The sequence below is a fragment of the Lissotriton helveticus genome, chromosome 4_1 (assembly GCF_964261635.1).
Source record: "Lissotriton helveticus chromosome 4_1, aLisHel1.1, whole genome shotgun sequence".
NCBI classification, from domain to species: domain Eukaryota; kingdom Metazoa; phylum Chordata; class Amphibia; order Caudata; family Salamandridae; genus Lissotriton; species Lissotriton helveticus.
Genome location: NC_136063.1, coordinates 2051035226 through 2051059040, shown reverse-complemented (window position 1 = coordinate 2051059040; position 23815 = coordinate 2051035226). Strand labels below are relative to the sequence as shown.

At 43.8% G+C, this 23815-nt stretch overlaps 1 protein-coding gene across 1 annotated transcript in view; it reads right to left on the bottom strand.

The window, feature by feature from the left end:
* Window positions 1–10987: 10987 nt before the first annotated feature.
* The window catches only part of MCTS1 (MCTS1 re-initiation and release factor), a 151125-nt gene continuing 138297 nt past the window's right edge, over window positions 10988–23815 (bottom strand). The window contains exons 5-6 of the mRNA XM_078688737.1: window positions 17572–17639; window positions 10988–11189 (exon numbers count right to left, since the gene is read on the bottom strand). Of these exons, the coding sequence (XP_078544863.1) occupies window positions 11108–11189; window positions 17572–17639 (150 nt within the window). The 3' untranslated portion in view covers window positions 10988–11107. The remainder of the gene's footprint in view (window positions 11190–17571; window positions 17640–23815) is intronic.

Genomic DNA, 23815 nt, shown 5'->3' with positions numbered 1-23815 from the left:
CTACTATTGACTCCGCTATTTGATCATACTTACAACACAACAAGAGGGGTGACACTTCTGACCTAGTAAGGTGGGAGGCCCTAAAGAGTACCGTTAGGGGGATTGTATTAAAATTCGATCAGCAATGAATAAAGACCACAACCGTAAATTGGAAGACTTGGAGAGTGAAATAGTGGCCCTAGAGAGCAAACACCAGAGAGATAGGGACGGTACGACCATGAACACACTGGCCAACAAAAAGTATGAATATAACAAAATAGTGAGTGAGGGCAGGGGTATGGCTAGACAAGAGGAAGATGTTCAAGCTCTGTGAATCAAATAAAGCGGGCAAGAGCCTGGCCTCTTACTTAAAATTCAAGGTACAGAGGAATATTATTAATGTCATCAAAGATGTTTCAGGGATCGCTCATTCAGAACCGGATAAGATAGCGGAGGTATTTAAGGACTTTTACGAAACCCTATACGCCAAAAATAAATCGGTGGAGGAAGACAAGATACAGAACTATTTAAATGAATGTGATCTACCAAGACTATGAACAGATGAACAGCTAAGCCTTAATGCACCAATCACGGCCATAGAAATAGAACAAGCAATTAAATCACTAAAGAGCGGGAAAGCCCCAGGCCCTGATGGGTTTACAGCTAGATTTTATAAATCCTTCCCATCTCTACTGGTGGAACCTCTACTGAACCTATTCCGGGAAATAAACGAGTCAGGCGAAGTTAAGGGCACCCTGTCTGAGGCTATAATTGCAGTACTTCCTAAAGATGGGAAAGATCCCTCTCCCCCGAAAAATTACAGGCCCATTTCCCTCATTAATCTTGACTGCAAGATCTTGGCAGTGATCCTCTCGGTTCGCCTTCAGAGAGTACTCCCCCAATTGATCCATCCCTCTCAAGCTAGATTCCTGAAGAATAGACTGCCTAGCGACAACACCAGAATACTAGCGCACGTCCTGGAGAAGGCAAAACTCCTAGATACGCCCACGGCGGCAATAACATTAGATGCCGAAAAAGCTTTCGACAAGGTCGATTGGTCCTTCCTGAAGGCGGTTCTACACAAATTCAACTTGGGTGAAACATTTACAAAGCTAGTGATGTCCCTATATTTCTGTGCCTCCGTAAGAGTAAGGGCAGGGGGCTCCTTTTCCTCCTCTTTAAGTCTTCAACAGGGAACAAGACAAGGATGCCCCCTATCGCCTTCTTTGTTTCTTTTGGCCATAGAACCATTCCTGTGCCACATAAGAAACAATGACGCGATCGCTGGTATTCCTTTCGAGGGCTGTACAGTTAAACTCACTGCGTATGCAGATGATGTACTGATTGTGTCAGAAATAGCTGGGGATGCCATCCCTGCACTCATGACTACCATTGACGAGTTCTCCCGTGTTTCAGGGTACAAGTTGAACAAGGATAAGACGGAGGTAAAACTCCTGAATAATACAGGCAGTAAAGATATTCTTGGGGATTCTGGCCTAACCTGGTAACCACACTGTTTTAAATACTTGGGTCTCGACTTTGATAAAGATTTGATTTCCACTCTGAGAGTAAATGAAGACATAACCTTGAAAAAGATCTCCGCTTTATTGGATGGGTGGTCACCCAACTTCCTCTCTTGGTGGGGCAGGGCAGAAACCCTTAAAATGATGTCTACTCCGCTAGTGAATTATCTGGCCAGTATGCTCCCCATGACGTTCTCGGATGACTTTATCAATAAAGTAGATAAGCTGTTTGGTGGGTTCCTGTGGTGGGGTAAGAAAGCCAGGATATCACTGAAAAAGCTACAACTAGCAAAAGACAAAGGCGGCCTGGGTCTTCCCTCGTTTAGGAACTACCAAACAGCATTCCTCTGCAAACAAGGAGCACAGTGGTTGACGAACTCTACAACCTACGTTCCTCTGTGGGTACAAATTGAAAAATCACTCATTGGCCACGCACCTCTACCAGCCCTGCTTACCATGGACCTGTCCCACCTCCCTCACTCGAAGTATATTATGCTCAATACCAGGCGGGCCCTGTTAAGACTCCATCAGACACATGGTACTGACCTGGTAGTTAAAAAATCTACTTTTATGGCCTCATGGAGAAACCCCTACTTTAAGTATGATGGTAAAACCCTCTACTGGGACTCGTGGTCCAGGAAAGGCATTAATTTAGTGGGGGACCTCTATGACGGCACACTACCACTCCCGTTCTCGAACTTACAGGCAGCATATGACCTCACGCCGATGGACTTCTACGAGTTTTTGAAATTGAAGGCCATCATATCAGCTCGTGGCTTCACCCCTCACGTGCCTTGGTTAGCGACCCATTTGCCACGCCTCTTGTCCGCAGGACACTTCGTCTCTAGAGTATATAAGATGCTACTCCCATTGCCCAAGAAACACACAGGCAGGTGGAGTTCAAGTGGGAAGCTGAACCCAACTCCACTGGGATAGAGTTTGACTGGGATGTGATACATAGAACTGCTCTATCTAATAAGTTGTCGCCCATCCTTTTTCAAACTAAATATATGATATTGAATAGGGCGTTCTTGACTCCAGATAGACTTTTTAAGTGTCACCTGAGGGATACGCCCACGTGTTGGAACTGCCAGTCAGGTACTGGCGACCTCGCCCATATGCTATTCCACTGCCCTTCTTTGCAAACCTACTGGGGCAAAATCTTCAGTTGCATCCAACATACGTTCAATCTGAAGCCCGCCAGGGATTTTGTATATATTATATTGGGAGTCCTTGATCCAAATTTGTCAAATACACATGATCGCCAGCTCCTAGACCTGATGTTAACACTTGCCTGGAAGGTAATCTTGTGCAAATGGAAAAACACGTCAGAGGTGAATTTTAAAATTTGGCAGGAATGGCTTTCATTCCTGAGAGGGGCGGACAATTCAGCTTTACAATCAGCTACGTGGCGTCCTTCCAACAAGAAACTCTGGAAGTCGCTTGACATGTCTTCCTTCCACTTTGATCCACCATGATATGTTTATTATACTGTTTACCCTGGTTACTGCGTAGTCCAATGCCGGACCTTATGGATGGTAGATTGACTTGTAGTGTAACTGTATATTTCATTGATTACGTGTATATGGTTCCTTTTTGTGTAATATTCATTATGTAGCTCTGTCCGCAGGCGACACTTGCAAGCACTATGTGATTTGATTTTCTTTTAGGTTTCTGTATTGTATTCAAGCAACCCAATTGCTCTCATCTCTATACTGGAAGATTTTCTGTTTGTTATGTCTTTTTTCCCTCAACATTAATAAAAACGATTTGAAATAAAATATTATTATTTTTTTTTTTTTTAAACACCTAACCTCAAACTGAAACAGGCCCTTTTGGCCCTTCGATATGTTGGGGAAAAAAGTTTGCACAAAAAAGTTCCATGATTTACATTAGGAGGGATGCCTCAAACTTCCCTCGATTTCAAGTAGGTTTTTTTTCTCCCTCTTCATTCCAAGAGCAATACATAAATGATGCAATTGCCTGTGCGAGCCTGTTTCTTCAAAACATCGTAGGTACAGCAAAATCCATGCAAACCAACATCCCTTATGTACGAGTCAATGGTTGACCACAGCTGCATGCAAGTTCCTAGGCAGGCTCATCTCCATAACAAGTTAAGTTCAACCTAAATTGTATTCACATGCCCTGGTTGATAGCTCTTTGCTCGCTTACCGTTTTTACGTAGACCACAGAATCTTGTTTTTTCTAGTTCCACGCCATCTACAACCATAACTAACAAACTGCAAAGACGGTCCAGGATGGCCTAGGGGAACAGCTGCTGTTGGCTCGAATAAAACTAGTGCAGATCCATCCAGTTCTTGCAACCTTCTAAAGGGCAAGCATTCACTGCAGCCCCTCCCCCTCTGGCCTAGAGCTCCAAATGACAGGATGCACACTGTTTCACCAGAACATCCTCACGTGAAAGACACACGGTCATTCATCAGCCAGCTTTCATGCAACAGGACCACAGCCAGCATATTTACTGACAGACAGCTCAGAGCGAACACTCTTAACACACCCACTACTAAGTACACCATTCTGGAAGGTCTATCAATCACACTGTGCAAACACAGTACATACAATTGAAAATGTCGATCATTCATTCACCTTTGTAAACTTACCTGTAGGAAAGGAGCCACTAGACACAAGCAGCAATACCTTAAGTTACTGATGTTGCTCTGTAGGTATGGCGGTAATCATTGCTAATGGTCTACTACAGAATTATCGGTGTGATGTAAGGTCACAGAATGATGAAGTGGTTTTGTAAAGTGTGTGCATTCCCAAAAGGGTGTCTTGACGCTAATAGTAGCGAGGGAAACCTGCGGAAAAATTATTTAGGGAAGAGGTTGGTCCTCAAAACTTTATTAATAGCTTTGAAAGTATTCTGCTTACGAAAGGAGAACAATCAAATGCATATGATTGGGACCCAAGTGGGAGAAGGTGTGTCCACCTCACCTGGAGTGAATAATATTAGGAACTCCAAACTAATAAAGAGTGGCAGAGTGGAGCAATGGAGTAGGTTGTAAGGACAACCTTTGCTTTGCAGATAACAAAGGCCAGTGCCCTGAATGGCATGATGACGAAGGCAGCGCGTTTGGTAACCAATGCAATCTGATCAGCAGAAGAGAGACTAGTATGTAATAAGCGTCTCGTTCCTCAGTGAAGCCCTTCATTAAAAGACCACATATATTCTCTTTTTCCAGCTATTACTAGATACAGATAAATGCATTCCACAAAAAAGGCATAGTTGCTGATCCATGAAAACATGCAATCATCTTGCCTTCAACTGAAGAAACCACTTAGCAATTCATTAGAACTGGCAAATGGGGACATAAATACAATAATTCATTGAATCAAAAAATTCTGATACAGCTAACAACTCTGTTTTAGACCAGGCATGGAAATGGAAAGCAGAACTGCAGACAATTGGTACCAACTCACCATTAATTGTCATCCTACTTAACCAGTCAGCAACTTATGACACATTGGACATTCTTTAATTCTGCGACCTATGACACACTGGATATGCAAAGGGGTAAGAGAACCTGGCCTGGCAGTTCGAGCTGGACTGTTCCTAATGGAGAAGGGACAACACTGATTTGCATATGGCTGGGTCCAAACTGAGGTGGTATGGTGGGCAAAAGAACAACAGGTTGGAATACTCCACCGAGCAATTGCCAGTGGTAACACTTATTGCAAGCATCCTCTCATCATCTTTTGTAAGTTTGAGGTATTTAACATCAACACCGGTGTGAACCACATTCATTTCATGATGTAGGAGTGCCACCTTTACCTTAACAGCACGAAAATTCATGTAACTAATCACACTACCAGGGTTATCTGTGAGAAATCTTGGAGTATGGCTAGACAGTAAGCTCTCTTTTGAAATTTAAATCCCTGCATTCGTCAAATTATGTTGCCAAAAAGGCTTCTTTATCTCTCCCAGGTAAGGAACCATATCATACTTAGCAGGGCACTTCTCTTGTTCTGTCAGAAAGAAGTCCAAAAACTACAGAGGATGCACAATTGAGCACCCAAATTACTCTTTAACCTGAAAAGAAAAATAAGGCATCACATGACGCCATGCCCTCAACATACTCCACTGAGACTGCGGCTAAGCGAATTACGTCAAACTATTATGTACAGTTTTCAAAACACTGAGATAATTTTGCCTAAAACACTTACAGAAGCAGAGGCCATACTACACACCCAGTCGCGACCTCAGATCAAATAATGCAAATTCTTATCCCTTAGAAAACCATGTGGAAGGAGGACAATCTCGGTTCTCATCCTTTGCAGACAAAACGGCAAGTTGGGGGAAGCATAGCAAGATGGAATTTCAAAAGGCCAAATGCTAGTGTTGGAAAGTGACAAGCCAGTGCTATACAAACAAGGATACAGCACTAATCCATCAATAGAACCAAACACTAGCTAAGACTTGCTGTCCCACTGTCCACGTAGGTTTGTGTTCCTGCTTCATACTACGATCTCTAAATCAAAGTAAACAGTAATACATATTAGTATTCCAAGCATCCCTAGTCATCCTTCCATCTATGAGGGCAAATTATGCAAATGGTTTATTTTATGAATTAATTAGTAAGAACATTTATACAGCTCACAACTAAAATGGTCTTTCCTGCAGGCGTTGATCAAGGCTCTGACAACAAGCATCCATTATCAAGGCTTTTTCATCCCAAAGTTCAACTCCAGAAGGAACAATGGCAGAGGATATTCTGTTTTGAAGATTAGCAGAATAGATAGGAAGAAATGTCCTTAAACTTAATGGTGAGAAAACCGAGGTGCTGTGTTTTGGAACACATACCTCGATATGGAATAATGTGGGATGGCCCAATTCCCTTGGCACCTTGCCTGTCCCATCTGATGAAGATAAAAATCTCGGTGATCCTGGGTACCAAACATTCTCTTAATGGACGGTGGCAACGTGCTTCTGGCTAAAAAGAAGGTTAAAGAAAATGTTTCCCTTCATTCCAATCTAGGCGTGGAAGAAGGTTCTGGTGTTGGCTATGCCCAGAGTCGACTATTGTAACATTCTTTATTTTAACTCTAACAGTACGATTCAAGCACAATTGCAAGAAAAGCACAGAACGCTCTTGCTAGGGCTTTTCTTGATATTTCAAAGCGTCAGTCTGCTTCTGTGGGGCTGTGTGAGCTTCACTGGCTTCCCATCAGAAAGCGTATTAAATGTAAGACTATTTGCATGGTCCATAAGGCTCTATACCAGGTATGCCCGTCTGGGTTAAGGGAGATATTCCATTGGTATACTCCTGGTAGAGATTCACAATCAGCCCACCTTAATCTGGTCACCTTAACCATAGTCGGACTAATTTGGGGGGCACTGCTTTCTCAGTTGCTGGCAGTGGCGGCTGGTGCATAGAGGGCGCAAGGGCGGCGCCCCACTAGTACTACGGACAGAAAGAGCAGCTGCTCTTTGAAGCTTCGATCGTCCGAAAACAAAGTCAACCCACATTACTGACTGAATTGTACTTTGGTGTCCCCTGCTGCTAACATGCAAATCGCGCATGTCTGCAGTAAAGGGGAGGAGTAATTTGCAGGGCTCTATCTATGAATTGTGCATGCGTGAGGGGCGTATTTCATTTCAGCCTTCTCACACATTCACAACTCCATAGACATGCAGCGCATGCTGAAAGCAGTGCAGCATGTCTAAACATAGGAGCGTGCTCGGGCGCGGACGCGTTTTTCGTAACATCGACCCAGGCCCAATAAGAAATCAGCATAAGTTGTGGCAGAATTATTTGCCCACACGCTGATACATCCTTTGTTGTCTCAACTTAACCCTTTCCGTAATGCTCATTTAAAACATGCAGAATTCGCCGTATGTACAGTAATCATTGAGGGCTACTTGACATTTATTAGACCGACATGGAAAGCTTCCGCGCAAGAGGGTGGCGTGCGTGTCCTTTAAACAAAGATTTATAAGTCGACTTTCCTGAACTTGATTTGCCAAGAGTTAAACAGTGAGTCAGGTAGGAAATTATTTTGGCGTTTGCTGTCAGTCGTATGCACAAATGGTTGGAAGCAACGTTAACTGTAGTGACATGTTTTATAGATTTGAACTACGGTATATATTTATTGAACTAAACGTGAGCCTTAGAAATAGAGCCAGTTGAAATCCGAAGGCTGTGTGGTACAATGTAGCAGAGAAAACCATTTGCCTTGAAAATGTGTATTGGACGTGATGTGCGTGCTTGGAAGGTGTGCCTTTTATTTTTTATGTGTTGTGCTCATTTTACATAACGATAAGCCAGCTTCAGGATTGGGCCTCATAACGGCTCAATGTTGCCCCCAAAGTACGAAAGAGAAGCACATGGTGCTGTGGGCAAGCCTTTTGTGCAAAAATGCATAAATAGAATTTTTGGAGGCTGGTCAGATTCAAGAAATTTGACTTCTCTTGGCCTTCAATTCTAAAACTCCGACTTAAGCAATCAAAAGGCACCTTCTCCATTGTGTAGCTTTGTTGCTTAGGCTTGGGGAAATGAGACAGTTCAGAATAGAATAACGGGTATTGCACGGCAGAATGGATTTTTCAGTGCAGTCCGTTAGGGCACACCCGGTGCGAAACTTTACAGACAGTATAAGTCATGTACACCTTAGCACAAATGGGCACAAAAATGCCCGGTGCAAACAACATTTTCGTCAGTGCCTGACAATATTTGACTCTGCAACTTGTTTGTGCGTGTGCGCTTGAATAACCATGATGAAGTTGTTGCAAACCTTTATGTAAGTGCAGAGATACTACAGTTAATGCCACTACATTGTTCCTACTACAACTGCATCTTTCTGTGTGCCTGCCTATCTCCATTTCCCTTGTGCAATAAAGTGTGCTCGCTTCCAATATTACAAAGGTCTGTGGCCCTAGTCTCTCTTACCAATATAGAGACGATGCTAGCTGTGATTTTCATGTGGCAAGTCAGTTTTTGCAATTATTGTCAAGCATCTTGTTTCAGTTCATACTGAGTTTCTCCATCTGGGCCTACGCTGCACAGCGACGCTTTGCTGCAATGCACTCAGGATTTCACTGGCTTTGGCTGCTGCAGGGGAAAGTTGTATAACTGGGTGAACATCAGGATACAGTGCTTGTGAATGAAATGTTATATGTCCGGAACACTGTTTGCATCATTTCATTACCTATAGTATGGCGTAATATTGTATAGCATGTGTTACATATCACTCCAGCAGCAGTGAATTGTGAAGTACATTACTATCTGACATTACAAAAGTACTACCAACTTTAGTGGATGGGGAAAACCTCTGTGCTAGCAAGGGATAATAGTTTGTTGCTATGCCAGCAAGTGTATTTCATTGTATTGTAACTCTTGTATAGTGCCTTCTTTTATCACTGACAAGGCTCCAAAGGGCTTTTGATTTTAAGGAAAGAGGCTACTCTCTTAGATTTGTATGGTTTGCCAAGTTTGGATTTATTGTGTGGGTAATGAAAAGAATTTGGGCGTCATGTGTGAGGTTCAAAGGTGCCCTTCAAACAATTGTGGCAAACTTGTGGCCATGCTTAAACGTGCACTGAAGCTGAGATTTGTGAGTTATGCTTACATTTACTTGGGCATTTACCATCTTCTAGTAAGAGGTTTCACAATAGTTATGCTGCTGGGCTAGAGAGCAACTTATGTGGGAATAGTTTGCCTGTCGTAGGCAATGTTCAGAAGGGTGAGAAACATGTAATGAGGACTTAAGGCTATGTCTAAGCTAACAGTGATAATGTACATGGAAATGTGTTTTTATTTCTGCAAAATGCAGTATCAGAAGCACCAGTGCTTGGAGCTTGAGTAGATCGGCACTTCAGGGAGCACAGCACCAAATAGTAGAGAGGCAGGGACTTTTGAAACGGGTATCCGTAGTCTTTCGCCTCACCACTTTCTAAGTCCACCAGCCGCCACTGGTTGCTGCTGCTAGACTCTGAAACTTGCTCCCCCAGTCCCCGACTTCAATCAAGAGGCATCTGCCTTTCAGAAAGGCACTGATGACCTGGCTGTACACAGCTTAGGCTGTTCCTTTTCCTATGGCCCTGGACCTGTGTGTGACAGCTGGATTGGGTAGGCTGCTGTGACTATAGCGCCTTGACACCTATGGGCATTTGTTGCGCTTTATAAATTAAAATCAAATCAAGAGTGAAAGGGTCCAAAGGGGTATACCACGATAACTCACATGGACAGTAGTTCCTGGACAGGTCAAGCCAACATTAACAGGCTAGACAAACATTTGTAGTCAATCATCTCTTTAAAGTAGTCAACGAAGGACCCTCCATGCTTCCAGTACTAACTTCATGTTCAGACATGATTCCTGTGCAGTACCATAAACTGGGAGTTAGGCTAGTAAAAGAAAGGAACCCAAGAAAAAAAAAGACTGCACAAACATATTTGAAACCAGGAACGGCTACAGTAGCACCCTGTGTCGTAAAGTCTAAACAAGGAGATATTAATGACATAAAAGAACAGTTCAGTTAATGTAGTTTGAAATCCAAAAGCCCATAATGCTGCCAGGTCAACGCAGTTGATTAACACAACGGGGCTCAGCATTACTAATTAATGATTTTACATTGCCAGTGAATTGATGGTTAACCATAATCCAAAATTAACTACTGAGATTTCAACAGCACTTTGGCCAATGTGAAATTACAATCAATGCTCCACCCCCCACCGCCCTAGTTTTATATAGCGCTAACTAAACCAGAGACATCAGTATCAAAGCGCTGTACAGGAGCACCAGTTTCGTTACAGATGGAAACATTAATTTTTTTAAAATTAGGCACGGGGTGATTAACTGATTTGCCCAGAAACACAGAATGTGGAGCGTCCCCGCCGACACTCAACCCCTGTTCCCCAGCTTCGAGGTTGACCACTCTAGCCGTAAGGCTACATCCTCTCCCTTAAGGCTTTACGTCTCAAACTCACTTCAGCACATACAACTGGATCCTGTCAAAGGAAAACAATTTATACTCTGTGACAGCTCAACCAGGAATTATGAAAAATGAAACACCCATGTCTATGCTTAAAGGTTACAGCTAGCTTTATAAAAATAAATGATAGACATGCATTGGCCCAAAGCTTTACTTGGGCATCTGTCGTCAACGCAGCTAGATACCTCTTTTGTCTCATATCAAGGCTTTTTAGTCTTGCATCTATCGCATGCCTCCTCATGTCACTGCCCTTCTCACTTCTATTTCACTCTAGCTGGTCCCTAACATTATTGCTCTCTCACTTTGTCAGTTTTCCTATCTTTCTCTTCTGTCTCTTTGCTACCTCTTCGGTCTCTCTTGCTTTGCTTCAAAGTCTTATAATGAAAATAAGTCCTGTTGTCCAAAAAGGAGTGCCGTTGCCCACTACTTGCAAATTCCATCACAAATTAAGCACCATTAAATTTATATTACACAGCAAATATATATGGTACATTGTACAGTGAATAGGTCCTGAAACACACGATGCAAACTATGGTTTACTCTTAGATTGATTTATTCAGCAGGGTGACGGACATATTGTTTACCAGACAAATAAAAACAGGAAATATAAAGCAGTCCACATTTAATCTAAGTGCATTTCTCTGGAGGTACAGTGTTACTTATACGTCTTCATGTGCCATAAACCATCGTTTAAATAATGAATGTTTTCAATGCCGATTCCCTTATTGACTTTCTCTCTGTAGAAAAAAAGAAAAATAAAGCATTTGAAACACTACCTGTGACACCTTCACACTTGCGAATACCAGTGAAAAGTTAAGTGAGAAAAAACATTTAGATATATTCACTTTACAGTATGAAGAAAGTTACCAGGTACTAAATTTCAGGGGACAAGTAGGTAAAATAAGTACATTTGCACTACCAGGATAAAAAAAAAATCTAAACAAACCCGTGCAGGGCATTAAGGGGTGCAACATACCGGAGCAGTGAATAATAATAAGTGAGCGGCTCTTGCTGGGAAAAAAAGCATTTGCACATAACACACATTAATACAATGAAACACCACAAAAATCACTAGTAAATCATATATCCCAATCATGGAAAACAATCATAACACAATTTTCAGTGGGTGCACTTGCTCTTTAGCACTGAATAACAATGAAAAAGTGCGCAGAGACAGTAAACCAGCAAAAACGAAGACCAGCACACCATCAAAACCAGGAGGTCAGAAAGCAAAATGACAGGGGAAATACGTCAAAAGATGCCAGGTCGAACACTTTATGATACAGATAGGGTGCCTGAACAGATGTCTTCACGGAACTGGTAGCCTGTGAGTGAAGAACACAAAGCTGGCCGTAAACGTATGAGCGACGATTAAGTGTGTAATAATTCGTTAATAGCATTTCTTGGAAATAAAGTACTTCTGAATCTGATTAAGCCCTGCAATTAGGGAGGAACATTTCTCCCAATCTATCTAACGTAAATTACCTACTAATGTGGGTTGTGACTAGGGAGTAAACCGAGAAATAAAAGAGGATCCCAGCCCTGACTTTATTCCTTATATAGGATTACAATCTGTTACACCCTTTTTCATTGGTATTTTTGTTTGTTTAATGTCCTGCTCGGCATATTAAGCACACAACGGCGTCTAATATGAGAACCGGACTGGGGCTCCTATATAATTGGCAATGGTGGGGTCCAGAAGTAACAGTCACCTCATGTATGTCTGGAACAACAGGACCTTTGAGGCAGTCGAGTGGGAACCCCAGAATTACTCCAGGCACCACAGTAGCAGTAGATATGTGCAGATCCGCAGGAGCTGTGAGGCGGGACTCGAGGACAGAGAGATACCGCAGTCCTATGTATCTTGGGTTTACCCAGAAATGGAGGGAGCGGAACCCATGAAATACCACAAACACCTCCGTAGCATAGATATATAGATATATTTACATACTGCTTTCAAAAGGTTATCAAAATCACGATAAGCAAGGAAAATGAACGCACATTTGACAATAAAAGGGCTATGAAAGAAAAAAGAGATTGAAAAATTATGAAGACCACGAATAAAGAAATTTAGAAATAGAAGGAAAGAAAGGGGGATAGGGAGAAAAAAACAGACAAATCTCTGTGTACCAGCACACAACCGAATACAAACAACCACAAACACCAACCACCACAATTTACGAATCTCTCGTCTCACTTTTCCAATCCTCTGGAGTCCAGTCTTTGCCTCTCCACTCACCGCCGGTGCCGCTGCAGGTACCGCGGGGCTGCGGGCTGGTACAGGCAGGCCACTGGGGGTCGGAGGCAATGGATCCGGGGCTGTGTGGGGGGTTGAAGCCCGTGCTGCGGGGGTGGCACGGACCCCGCCCTCCGCGGCAGGCTGAGAAGTCAGGCCAGGCGCCCGACAGGGGGCATCACTGCTACAGCCTGCCGAGGCCTAGGTTGGCAACCCCCATGGCAGGAAGTGCCCAGGAGTGGCCTGGGGCCCACCTGGGGGGTACGGTCGGGCTCCGAGTGCCAGCCATGGGGCAGATTTCACTAAGGCTATGGATGAAAATCAAAGCGGACTGCAAGCCCGCGTCCCGCTGCTCGTCCAGTCTCCCTCCTCCCCCACCCGGCAGGCGGCACTTGCCCTCATCTCCCCTCCCCCCCATACACACACACGTCTTCGGGCCCCTGTTCGCAGGACACCAGGGCTGAGACCACATGATCTCAGAGAATTTATACCCACTGTCCACATCTGAAAAAACTTGTTTTTGCCAATCACCACCTGCAATTTGATCCGCAATGCCATCTCAAACAAGGAGGCAGGTGGAAAAAACTGAGCTCTGCAGACCTGTTGTTTAAGCCTAGGATTTTCTCTGTCTGACATCAACTCACAGAAAACAAGCTGGCTCCGTGGAGCAGACGGTGGGATGGAAACTGAAAATGCGCGATGGGCGCGCTGCCAGCCTCCGGGCACAGGAGATGTGCACGCGTACGGAGTGCACATCTCCTGTCTGCGCGTGCAATCCCCTGTCTCCCTTCGGCTAAGAAAGCGGCAACAATAGTCTTACAAGGCGAAGCAGCGCATGTGTTCGCTAGCGAGACCTAAAAATTGGGTGCCCCAATGCCCAATCAGAAAACCTGCAAAAAAATAACACTTTCATGCACAGAACCTTTTTCCTGCCTTTACAAAATGCAACACATTGGGGGTGGGGGGGGGGGGGGGTGGGGTGGAACCTGGACGCAAACTAACTTAGGGCCTAATTAAGAATTTGCCCATCCACAGGACCGCAGTGGTGCGGGACAGTCCAACCGCCGTATTACGACTTTGGCTTTCGGACTATCATGGGACTGCCGCAATCCTTCGGCGGTGGCGTGGCAGTCTGGGGCACAAAGTATGCTGGCAGTCTCCTGCTCGGCACTGCCAAGCATATCACGACTTTCCAGACCTCTACACTTTTCATGGCGGTGAGCCTGCCATGTAAAGTGTGGTGGTCAGGAAGGTATGGGGGTCCTACAGGGCAAACTGGAGTCCCTGTGAATTGAAGTGCATGTAGGGGGGCGTAGTTGTGCCCCTCGTCTGTATGCACCCCTGTTCCTGCACAGCATGGACTTCACAGTCCGTGTCATGCAGGAACAGGCTTTGGCGCTCCCAATACGCTGCAATTCTGAGGCTCACATATGAGCCTAAGTACTGCAGCACGCCAAAGCACGGCCTGCCAGACCACGAGGAAACTTGTAATCTGTCGGACGATGTGCAGACAGCTTTGGTGGCGTTGAAGCGAGGCGCTGGTTCGGCAGGCCGCTCCCACACCGCCAAAGTCGTAATCAGGCCTTTAGTCAGATTCATCTTCTAGTTCTATTCTCATATCATCTAATTCTGCCTCCTGTTCAGTAGCTAAGAGGCTGGGGAGAGCAGAGGTAGCTATTTAACTCACATGCCAAAAGCAAATGATGTACTATTTATTAAAAAAGAAGCACACTACTGAGCAGCAGGTGCTTAGCCAGGAATAAACACATACTGCTGCTGCCTGAAATGATGGGGCGTGGGCAGAGCGGATAGTGAGGATGGGATACTTTTGCCAGAAAGGCAGATTTTCTTTAAATGTAGCCATTTCACTATAGAGAAACAGCTCATGTCATTTATTGCAATGTATTCTCCAATGTGATTATTTTGATCAGTCTGATTCTAAGAAATCGAATTCAAGTGAAATCAATACACTGACTTTTAGATAGGAAAAAAGTAAAGCAAAGAAAATCGATTGAGGCATACAGCTTGAAAGGCAAAGCAGTGGGTTAGAATCTAAGAATTGCTAAAAGGGCTGCATTAATACCTCAAATGGCAGACAGTCCTTGAATATGAACAGTTTGAGAAATTGGGTTACTGGTTGGGGGCGGGGCGGGTGGTGGGGTGTGGGAGGGATTGAAACCCTGCTCAAGTAGGAACCACAATCCTGGTTTGGATGAAGTCACAAGCAAACCCAAATTAACCTGTGCTCAACCCTTTGGTAGCTTGGCACAGAGTAGTCAGGCTTAACTTGGAGGCAATGTGTATTTATGCAGCACTTCAAACTCGAATAAAGAGTAAATACAACACAAGAAAAATTACACAATTTAGAATCAAGTAAATTAAAAATAAATCAAGACCAAAATGACAAAAATCCAATCACTAGACTGTGGTGATCAGGTCCCACCGGACTAGGACAAAGTCACAAGTTTAGGCTGACCACGATTGAGTAAAGTCAGGCTACAGAAACCCACTTCGGCCACTTAACACAGTGCCTTAGTCCTGATTGCTACGGGATACAGGGTCCAGTGTCGAGAATACATCACACAGCAGAGGCGTTGTGAGGTCCGGGTGAGAAGCGTCGCACAGTGGCAGTTAGCGGGAGCTGTGAAGTGCAATTGATATTCTTGCATGGAGATGCGCTGGCTCAGATAGGCTGCCATGGGCAATGCGAAATCCTGGGAAGTCCGCAAAGCAGGAGATGCGCTGCCCGCGGAGATGCACTGGTTCTGCTGGATCACAGATGGACTGATAGAACACATTCAGGCCCACTTCCAAGGGTTCAGGACTGGGGTGGCACCAACTGGGAGGGCAAGACTCACAGATGGCTGAGTCTAGGTGCTGGGTTCAAGGTTGTTGTAAGCTGGTTATGTCCCAGAGGCTTTTGATAAGGAGGCCAGCCATCTAGCCCTTGGAGTCAGTCTGGGGTCCTGGATTCAGGGATGCAGGTCCAGGCCTTTTCACCCAGGCAGGAGGGCAGCAGGTCAGCACACCATGGCAGTGCTCCAGCAGAGTAGCAGTCTTTTCAGCAGCACAGCAGTCCTCCTTTCTGGCAGAGTCTCTACATGTCCAGAAGTGTACTGAAGAGTTTGGGTCGGAGGTCAACTTTAATAACTGGTGCCCACTTTGACGTGGAGGAAGCTTGTAGAGGTTTCCACCCCGAGGTGTCAAGCATCCCCATCATCACTGTCCTGGCTCCAGCTTGTCTGGAGTCACAAGATGCTAGTGACAAACTCTTGGTGAAATTGCTCAGGAAGAGCCTTTGTGATGTGCAAGTGTGGAAGGTGACTGCTTCTCCACGTTGTTAACTCAGAGTGACCCATCCTGCCAACATCTATTTGCCTTTGTCTCACTGTCTGGGAGCAATGCACAAAGACCAAGTGACAGCTAAAACCTAGTCAGGTGACCCAGGACCAGGCTGCAGGCACCAAATGGTTAGGACAAGAAAATGCTGAATTGGTTGGAACACGCACTCCGATGCTGATCCAAAGATGTAAAATTGTGGCGTGCCTCAGGAGTATCACTCTCTGACCGAAGAGTGTAATTGAATAGACTATAGGCAGCATCTCCTACATAGGTGACGTCCCCCCTCAGCCCAGCATGGGGCTTACAGGAAGCAGAATCTCTAAATCTTGGTAAATGCTGCAATGAACAAATAAAATGGGTTGGCAGTTCGTCAGGGGAAACTATCTATAATGTAAAGATATTATTAAAGACACCAAACAAACCAATAATCACCCTTCACCTTCAACGCAGGTGCTCAAAAATAATGTGTCAAACGGAAACCGTAAAAATTCTGATGCAGAGGTCTGTAGTACAGCTGAATCAGAAACCATGAAATCGAGACAACATGTTTAGTTGAAGACATGCTGTCGGGAGATACGTTTGAACTATATGATGGATTAATGCATCTTTTGATGAATCATTCTTGATATGGAGTTATAATATCGATAGAATAAAACCTTTAAAAAAGCTTCCAACCCATTTTATTTGTTCACTGTAGAATTTACCAAGATTTATAGATCCTGCTTCATCCTTGCCCCATGCTGTGCTCGGGGGCCCGTCACCTATGTAGGAGACGCTGCCGATCGTCTAGGACAAGAAAATGCCAAATTTCTTAAAGTGCCATTTTCAAAATTGTAGCCAAAACAAAGAGGACAAGTCATAACTACAGTGGAGTGGGCTGCCTTGAGACTGAGAATATGACATATATTAAGAAAGTTCCTAGCTGTATTAAAAAAAATGTTTAAATCATTTTGAATGTATTCTACATTGTGCAAATCTAGATCTGAACAGTGAAGTACTACAAAAATAAAAGAATTTGGCCAGAAAGTAAATCACAAACACAAAAGGTTGGGTACACAGTCTAGCGTGAGTTAAATGGGGTTAGGTTAAACTCAGATTACAGGAAGTGGAGTGTGAAAAATGCAATTAAGAAAAAACACTGTACATATGATTAATAACATTACACTACCCAGGTCTAATAAGAAGTACATGGGGGTTGGTGGGTGTAAAGAGTCGCCGTGTTTTAGGTCATGTGCCTCTTGATGCCAACTCCAATATTGTCCACCGGCGGGTTAGAGCAGCTTACTGTTCACCAGTGCTGCAGATACTGTCATACATACCAGACTTTGGTGGTGAACGGAAGAGTAAACTTATAGCCTGACATTGCCAACAAGTGGTCACAACCGAAAACAGAGCATGTGCCTTTCAGCAGTGTTCTGAACTCCAAGAAATAGCTCACACAGCTCCGGACTGGAAGTCTTACCTAGGCTCCTGGCCAATACCTTCTGTGGAATGAAAATCAAGTAAACTCAGATTTCAATCACAACTGAAACCCAACTTACATATCATCTGCAGACATCTTCATGACTCCAACACACAGGGCATGTTGTTTCCCTTCAGCCATGATGGCCTAAAAACACAGCTAAGGAAAGTAGATTTTGAATTTTTTTTTAAAAACATAAGATGTACACTTATTTTCATAATTCCAGAAATTAGACTTCGCCCTCTTACGAGCACATGACTATGTTTAATTTGCTACATTTATAAAAAGTTTGAAACCATGTTGAAGGTGACTCACAAAGGGAGCCATACTTATCACTAGCAACAGCACATCAACTGGAACAAATAATTAGCATTAGGGCAAAACAGAAATATGTTGTAGAACTCCTGAGGAGTCTCAAAATTCCAGCACTGGCATCAACCTGTTTGTATTCCACAGCATTTAGCAGTTACTTCAAGCTTCAGGGCCAACCCTTGTGGCACCTTTGGTCTGGCAACTGTTTGCATCCAGCGAGAACCGGAGACGAGTATGTCCTTTCCAATGACTGTTTAGGAAAAGTTGTCCTACCTACAACCTCTCACCATAGCCAAATTATTTGATTTGTTGGAGGAAGGCTTCTTGTTTAGGAGTTCGCTTGGGGCATGAATGTGCATGGCAGAGCAAACAACACCGTCAACACTGACCATGGTACCTGGAACAAAGATGTCCAAAGTTTACTGTCAGACTCCCAGACCCAAACATCTTGCTGTACATACTATGACACCATCGGTGGTAATAGAGTCCATTTTCGACAGACAGATTTAGCTGTTTCCTGTCAAAGACCTACTGTCTACAACTCAAACTAGTTACAGTGGCCTTTCAGTAGCATATTGGATATCATTGATTAGCATCCTTGTCAATCTCATTTACTTGCTTCTTAATCAATGACACACCTTCCTATTGTGTTAACCCTTCCCCTGTAGTACAACCTCTTTACCATCTTTTTAGATTGGATGACTTGTATCCTTCCACAGCTCATATCAGGGAACCACTTTTTTATTTTTATTTCAATACTCAATAGAGTATGGGTTTTCTTGCTTTCTACCCTCCAGTGTGCTGCTTAACTCTTCACACCTGAAAAAAGAATAACAGATGGAAGGAATGCTGAACAAGGTCAAACACTCACCCCAAGTACAAAGAACGGAGCCTAACCCACCTTTTTGTGCTGGCCACGCCATTTCAGTTTGAGCCCAGCCATATGCAAATCATACTTGACCCTGCTCCAAATTGGAACAGTCCAGTGCGAACATCCAGGCCAGGTCCTCCCCGGACTGGAAACCAGCATCCTAGGACCAGTTTCAGGGTATCACCCCCCCATCAGCAAAGAAAGGTGGGCTCCAGGGCCACGGCGAACACGGGACCCACATCTGGGCTTACCTGTCCCACTTAGGGTGACAAATGCAAAAAGAACAATTGTTGGAGAGAATGCTGAACAATGTCACACATGCACTCCCAGTACAGAGATCTGGGCCTAAATCTATCATTTTGTTTGCTCACCACACCATTTAAGTTTGGACCCAGCCTTATGCAAGTCAGCATGGCCATTGGCCTGGCAGATTGGGCTGGACAGTTCCCAGGCATGGATAGTTCTTTTTTTGACAAAGCTGGATGAAACGGCTGCCTCATAGCTTGATATTTCTATGATCTCAGTGGAGGAATTAAACTGTTTGGGGCGCTGGACAGGAATCCCCTCTAGGGCTGGGAGGGACACTAAGGAATCAAACAAATTGCAGGAGACGCTGAGCAGAACGTATTTGGTAGATGTATGGCAGGACAACCCCTTCCACAAACATCCCATTGAGCAGGCAGGTATATTTATATCTCTCTAAGTCAGGGTGTGTTGAATAAGTGCTCCGACACATACCATCTAGGCCTGATTCTGTCAGACCATTCCTCTCATTGTATGCAATGCACCTTGGGCCCATAGTGGCGATTGACAACGGGATCCTTGCAAGATTGAGCTTTATGAGCCAAGGTAGCAAGGCACTAGACAACTACTTCAATGTTAACTGGGACTCCGATCCGCATAGGAGGAGGGAAAGGAATACTATGAAAGTGATCATGAGAGGGTTATGCATAATTAAGACATACAGAGTCAGTAAGGAACTGAAAGCTGGCATACACAAGGTAGAAGAGAAGAAAGCTGACCTATACAGTAAAAGTACACACCGGCCTGAATTGAGGGAACAACTGCAGCTAAAAAGAGGGAATATGTAAAATGATACGCCTCCCTAGATAGTTACACATCAGACAGCCCGAAATTTCACATTGAAGGGGACAAGTCAGGCAGATTATTGGCCTGGTTCTGAGAGATCCCTATATTACCACTTATGCACATATTGTATATAATGGTGACATGGAGCACACAAAGGTAGCATTATGCAAGTTATACAGGGTATTTGGGAGATAATTACAAACTCTGCACGTGACAAACAATACAAAAAGGCGATTGGAGCACACTGCCTCACATCTCAGCACATTTCGCCCCTTTGCATTATGGTGAATGAAATTCACAATTAGCGCTTACATGAATATTAGTTTTTGTATTTCACCAGAGTTGGTGCAGGTAGTGCTGTCCATTTCTAGACACCCGTTTCTTGATTTTATCTTTCATCAGTAGAGATCAAAAACAAAATTTCATTTGGGGTTGCTGAGAATGCTGTCACAGTACACTCAGCTCTCAGGACCTCCCACAGGTGCATCTCCAAGAGCTCGTCAGCTCAGTGGCTAAAGGGAGCCTTTGAAAACAGAAGGGGGACAGGAGCACACTGCCTCACATCCCAGCTCAGTTAGCCCCTTTGCATTATGGTGAATGCAGTTCACAATTAGCACTTACTTGAATATTAGTTTTAGTATCTCACCAGAGTTGTTGCAGGTAGTACTGTTCATCTCGACACAAGCGGAGAGGAGAAGTTATCACTGACAATCTAAGCTATGAGAGATGGATGAGATCTATAGGGGAGAAACTGACGTGGGGGGGGAATCAGAAAATCATTACCTAAACAAGGGAAAATTGCAGCCCCTTGGTTCACCAGCGAATTAAAAGATACATTGCAAACAGTTCGAAGATTAGAACGAAAATGGCGTAGGAACTATAATAATGACGACCAGGAAACTTTTAAAACAGCTAGATGGAAATATCATGCACTAATCAAACGTACCAAAATAAATTATTTTACAAATAGAATAGAAGTTTCACAGAACAATAAAAAGGAAATTTTCCGAATTGTTAAAAGTTTTCAAAATCCTAAATTCCTATCCCAGGAAATTCCACCCTCACAGATCTTTTGTAACGAGATTGCAAATTACTTCGTACAAAAAATTGTTAATCTTACTAAAGACTTTCCCCCAATCCCTCTAATCGACGAAAACACTGTACAAGACAATAACCTTGGGTCAATCAGCTGGAACACCTTTGCTATGATTGATCTTGCAGACTCCTCACAAACACTCTCAAAAATTAAATCTGGATCGCCACTTGACCCATGTCCCCCTTTATTGATTCACGCAATTAAAGAGGAGGTGAAGCCCGTGATTAATGCCATTTTTAATGCATCACTCCAATCCGGAAATGTTCCCATCACCTGGAAGACTGCAATAGTAAAACCACTGCAAAAAAAGACCTTACATGATCCCTCAGTCCTATCAAATCTGCGGCCCATCTCACAACTTCCCGCTATATGTAAATGTGCTGAAACCCTTGTTAATAAACAACTCTCAACATTCCTGGAAGCAAATAATATCTTGCATCCAAATCAGGCAGGGTTTAGAGCAAACCACTCTACAGAATCAGCACTTCTGTCAACAACAGAAACCATTAGAGCTGCACTAGATCAAGGTAGGAGGGCAGTTTTAATCCTCCTAGATCTATCTGCAGCATTTGACACGGTGTCCCATGCCATTTTATTACACCGCCTTGTTGGGGCTGGCATAGGAGGCACCGTGTTAAAATGGTTCAAAAACTTTCTGTTGCATAGAAAACAGATAACTATGCTTGGACAGTTTTACTCGGAGGAGAAGGAGATTTGTTCAGGGGTGCCACAGGGCTCAAGCTTGAGCCCTACTTTGTTTAATCTTTATATGGTGCCCCTGATCAACCTCATTGCTTCCTATGATGTAAGTACCATAGCATACGCAGACGACACTCAATTGGTCCTGGTTCTGGACGATAATACAGATAAAGCAGAACAGGTTCTGAAAGAGTGTCTGACTGCCACTTTCAACTGGATGCATGATAACCATCTTAAATGTAACTCTGCCAAAACAGAGATTTTACCATTTGGGAAAAATAACCTTTTCTCCCCACACACCTGCTGGCCATCTGATGCGGAAGCCCCACCAAACACCATTAGTGCAACCCGAAACCTGGGAATAAAATTTGACGAGATGCTCTCTTTTAAGCAACAATCTAGAGAAGTGGCGGCCTTCTGTTTTAACATCATAAAAGGTCTCTGAAACTTTTTTGATTTCCTGCCTTTATCAGCCCGCCGCACAGTAGCAATTGCACTAGTTACATCAATAATTGATTACTATAACAGTCTGTATGCAGGGGTGGCAAAATCCACCCTGCACAAATTACAGATGGTACAGAATTCGGTGGCACGGCTGGTCCTAAGGTGGCCCAGAAAGTCATCGGCCTCGGCCGCCTTGGACATATTGCACTGGCTTCCTATTCAGAAGCGCATATTGTTTAAAATCCTTGTGATCACGTTTAGAGCTTTTCATAAGCGTGGTCCAAAATATCTGTCCAACAAGTTTCACAGATACTACCCTACCAGAGAACTCAGGTCAGCTACTGCCAATTTGATGACTGTCCCCAAGTTCAGACTTGCCACCAAGGGAGGAAAATCATTTGCAGTCCTAGGAGCGAAAGCCTGCAACACACTTCCTGCCCACCTTCGCTCAATTACATCAGAACAGATTTTTTAAAAATCCCTAAAAACATGGATCTACGGACTAGCTGAATCAGTATGCAAATCACTTGTCTGACTGTATAAAACATCTTATAATCATTCAAAACTAACAAGTCATTAGTAATGAAGTCGCAGCGCCAAGATGCTCCTTGGAGTGCTAGTGCGCTATACAAATGCCTCAACATCAACATCAACAAGCGCACATGTGCAGCTTCAAAAACTCGTCTGCTGACTGGCTCAAGTGATTAGTTTTAGTATTGTTTTTCTGATCTCTACTGAATAAGGATAAAATCCAAAGACGCGTGGCTAGAGATAACTGCACTAGCTTCTGGAGATGCACCTGTGCGCCAGTGAGAGGTACCAAGACCTGAGACAACTGTGGTAGCAGTCTCAGCAACCCCTGATGCAATTTGTTTTTCTGATCTCTACTAATGAAAGATAAAATACGGAAACATGTCTAGAGATGAACAGCACTATCTGAGCCAACTCTGGGGAATAGTTAAAACTAATATTCAATTAAGAACAAACATTGTACTTAATTTACCAGAATACTAATTGGCAAACTGTGCTGTGAGGCAGCATGCTCCCATCCCTCTACTATGACAAATACACCTGACCCTCCAGACAATGATAACGTTCCTGCCAAGTCGGACACAAAGCCATTGTTGGAAGATTTGGCTTCTGTACTTAAAAGCATGAAGAATGGGAAAACGCCCTGTTTGGATGGACTATCTATGGAGTTTTACCAAATAAATCTATCTATGTTGTTAGATACACCGTTAGAGTTTTGAAATTAAGTAGTGGATAGGGGCTGGCTTCTAGGAAGTATGATAGAAGCACTGAGTCTACTGGTGCTAAAACCAGAGGAAGATCCCAAATGTTGTACATCCTCTGGTCTAGGCCGCTACTGATGGCCCTGTGGATATCAAAGTCCATAGAAGCACAACAGCAACAAAAATAATGAAGGAGTTTGGGGAGGGAACCAAAGTGCCGGCCTTCAAGATGGCCACGCCTGAGTGAGGCTCAGTAGCCATCAACTACTAAAATGAGCACCAATAAAGCCTCACGTTAGTACACAAAAACGCAAATTAAATGTTCCTCTGGGGTGTAGACAAAAGAAGGCACAAAACAAGAAGTAAAAAAAAAAAAAAAAAAGGCTGATTGTCAGAGGGGTAATTGAGGAATGAGTTTGTTGACAGGGCCCTCTGCCTGTGGTGGGGTAACCGTTGCCATGCATACAATTGTGCCAAAGGTGCGAGCCTAGATATAATTGCTGCAGAGAGGCAAGGGAGAAGATTGCTATTGCACCATTAGCCTGAGTGCTGGGAGGGTGAATTGACATAGCTGTGATAA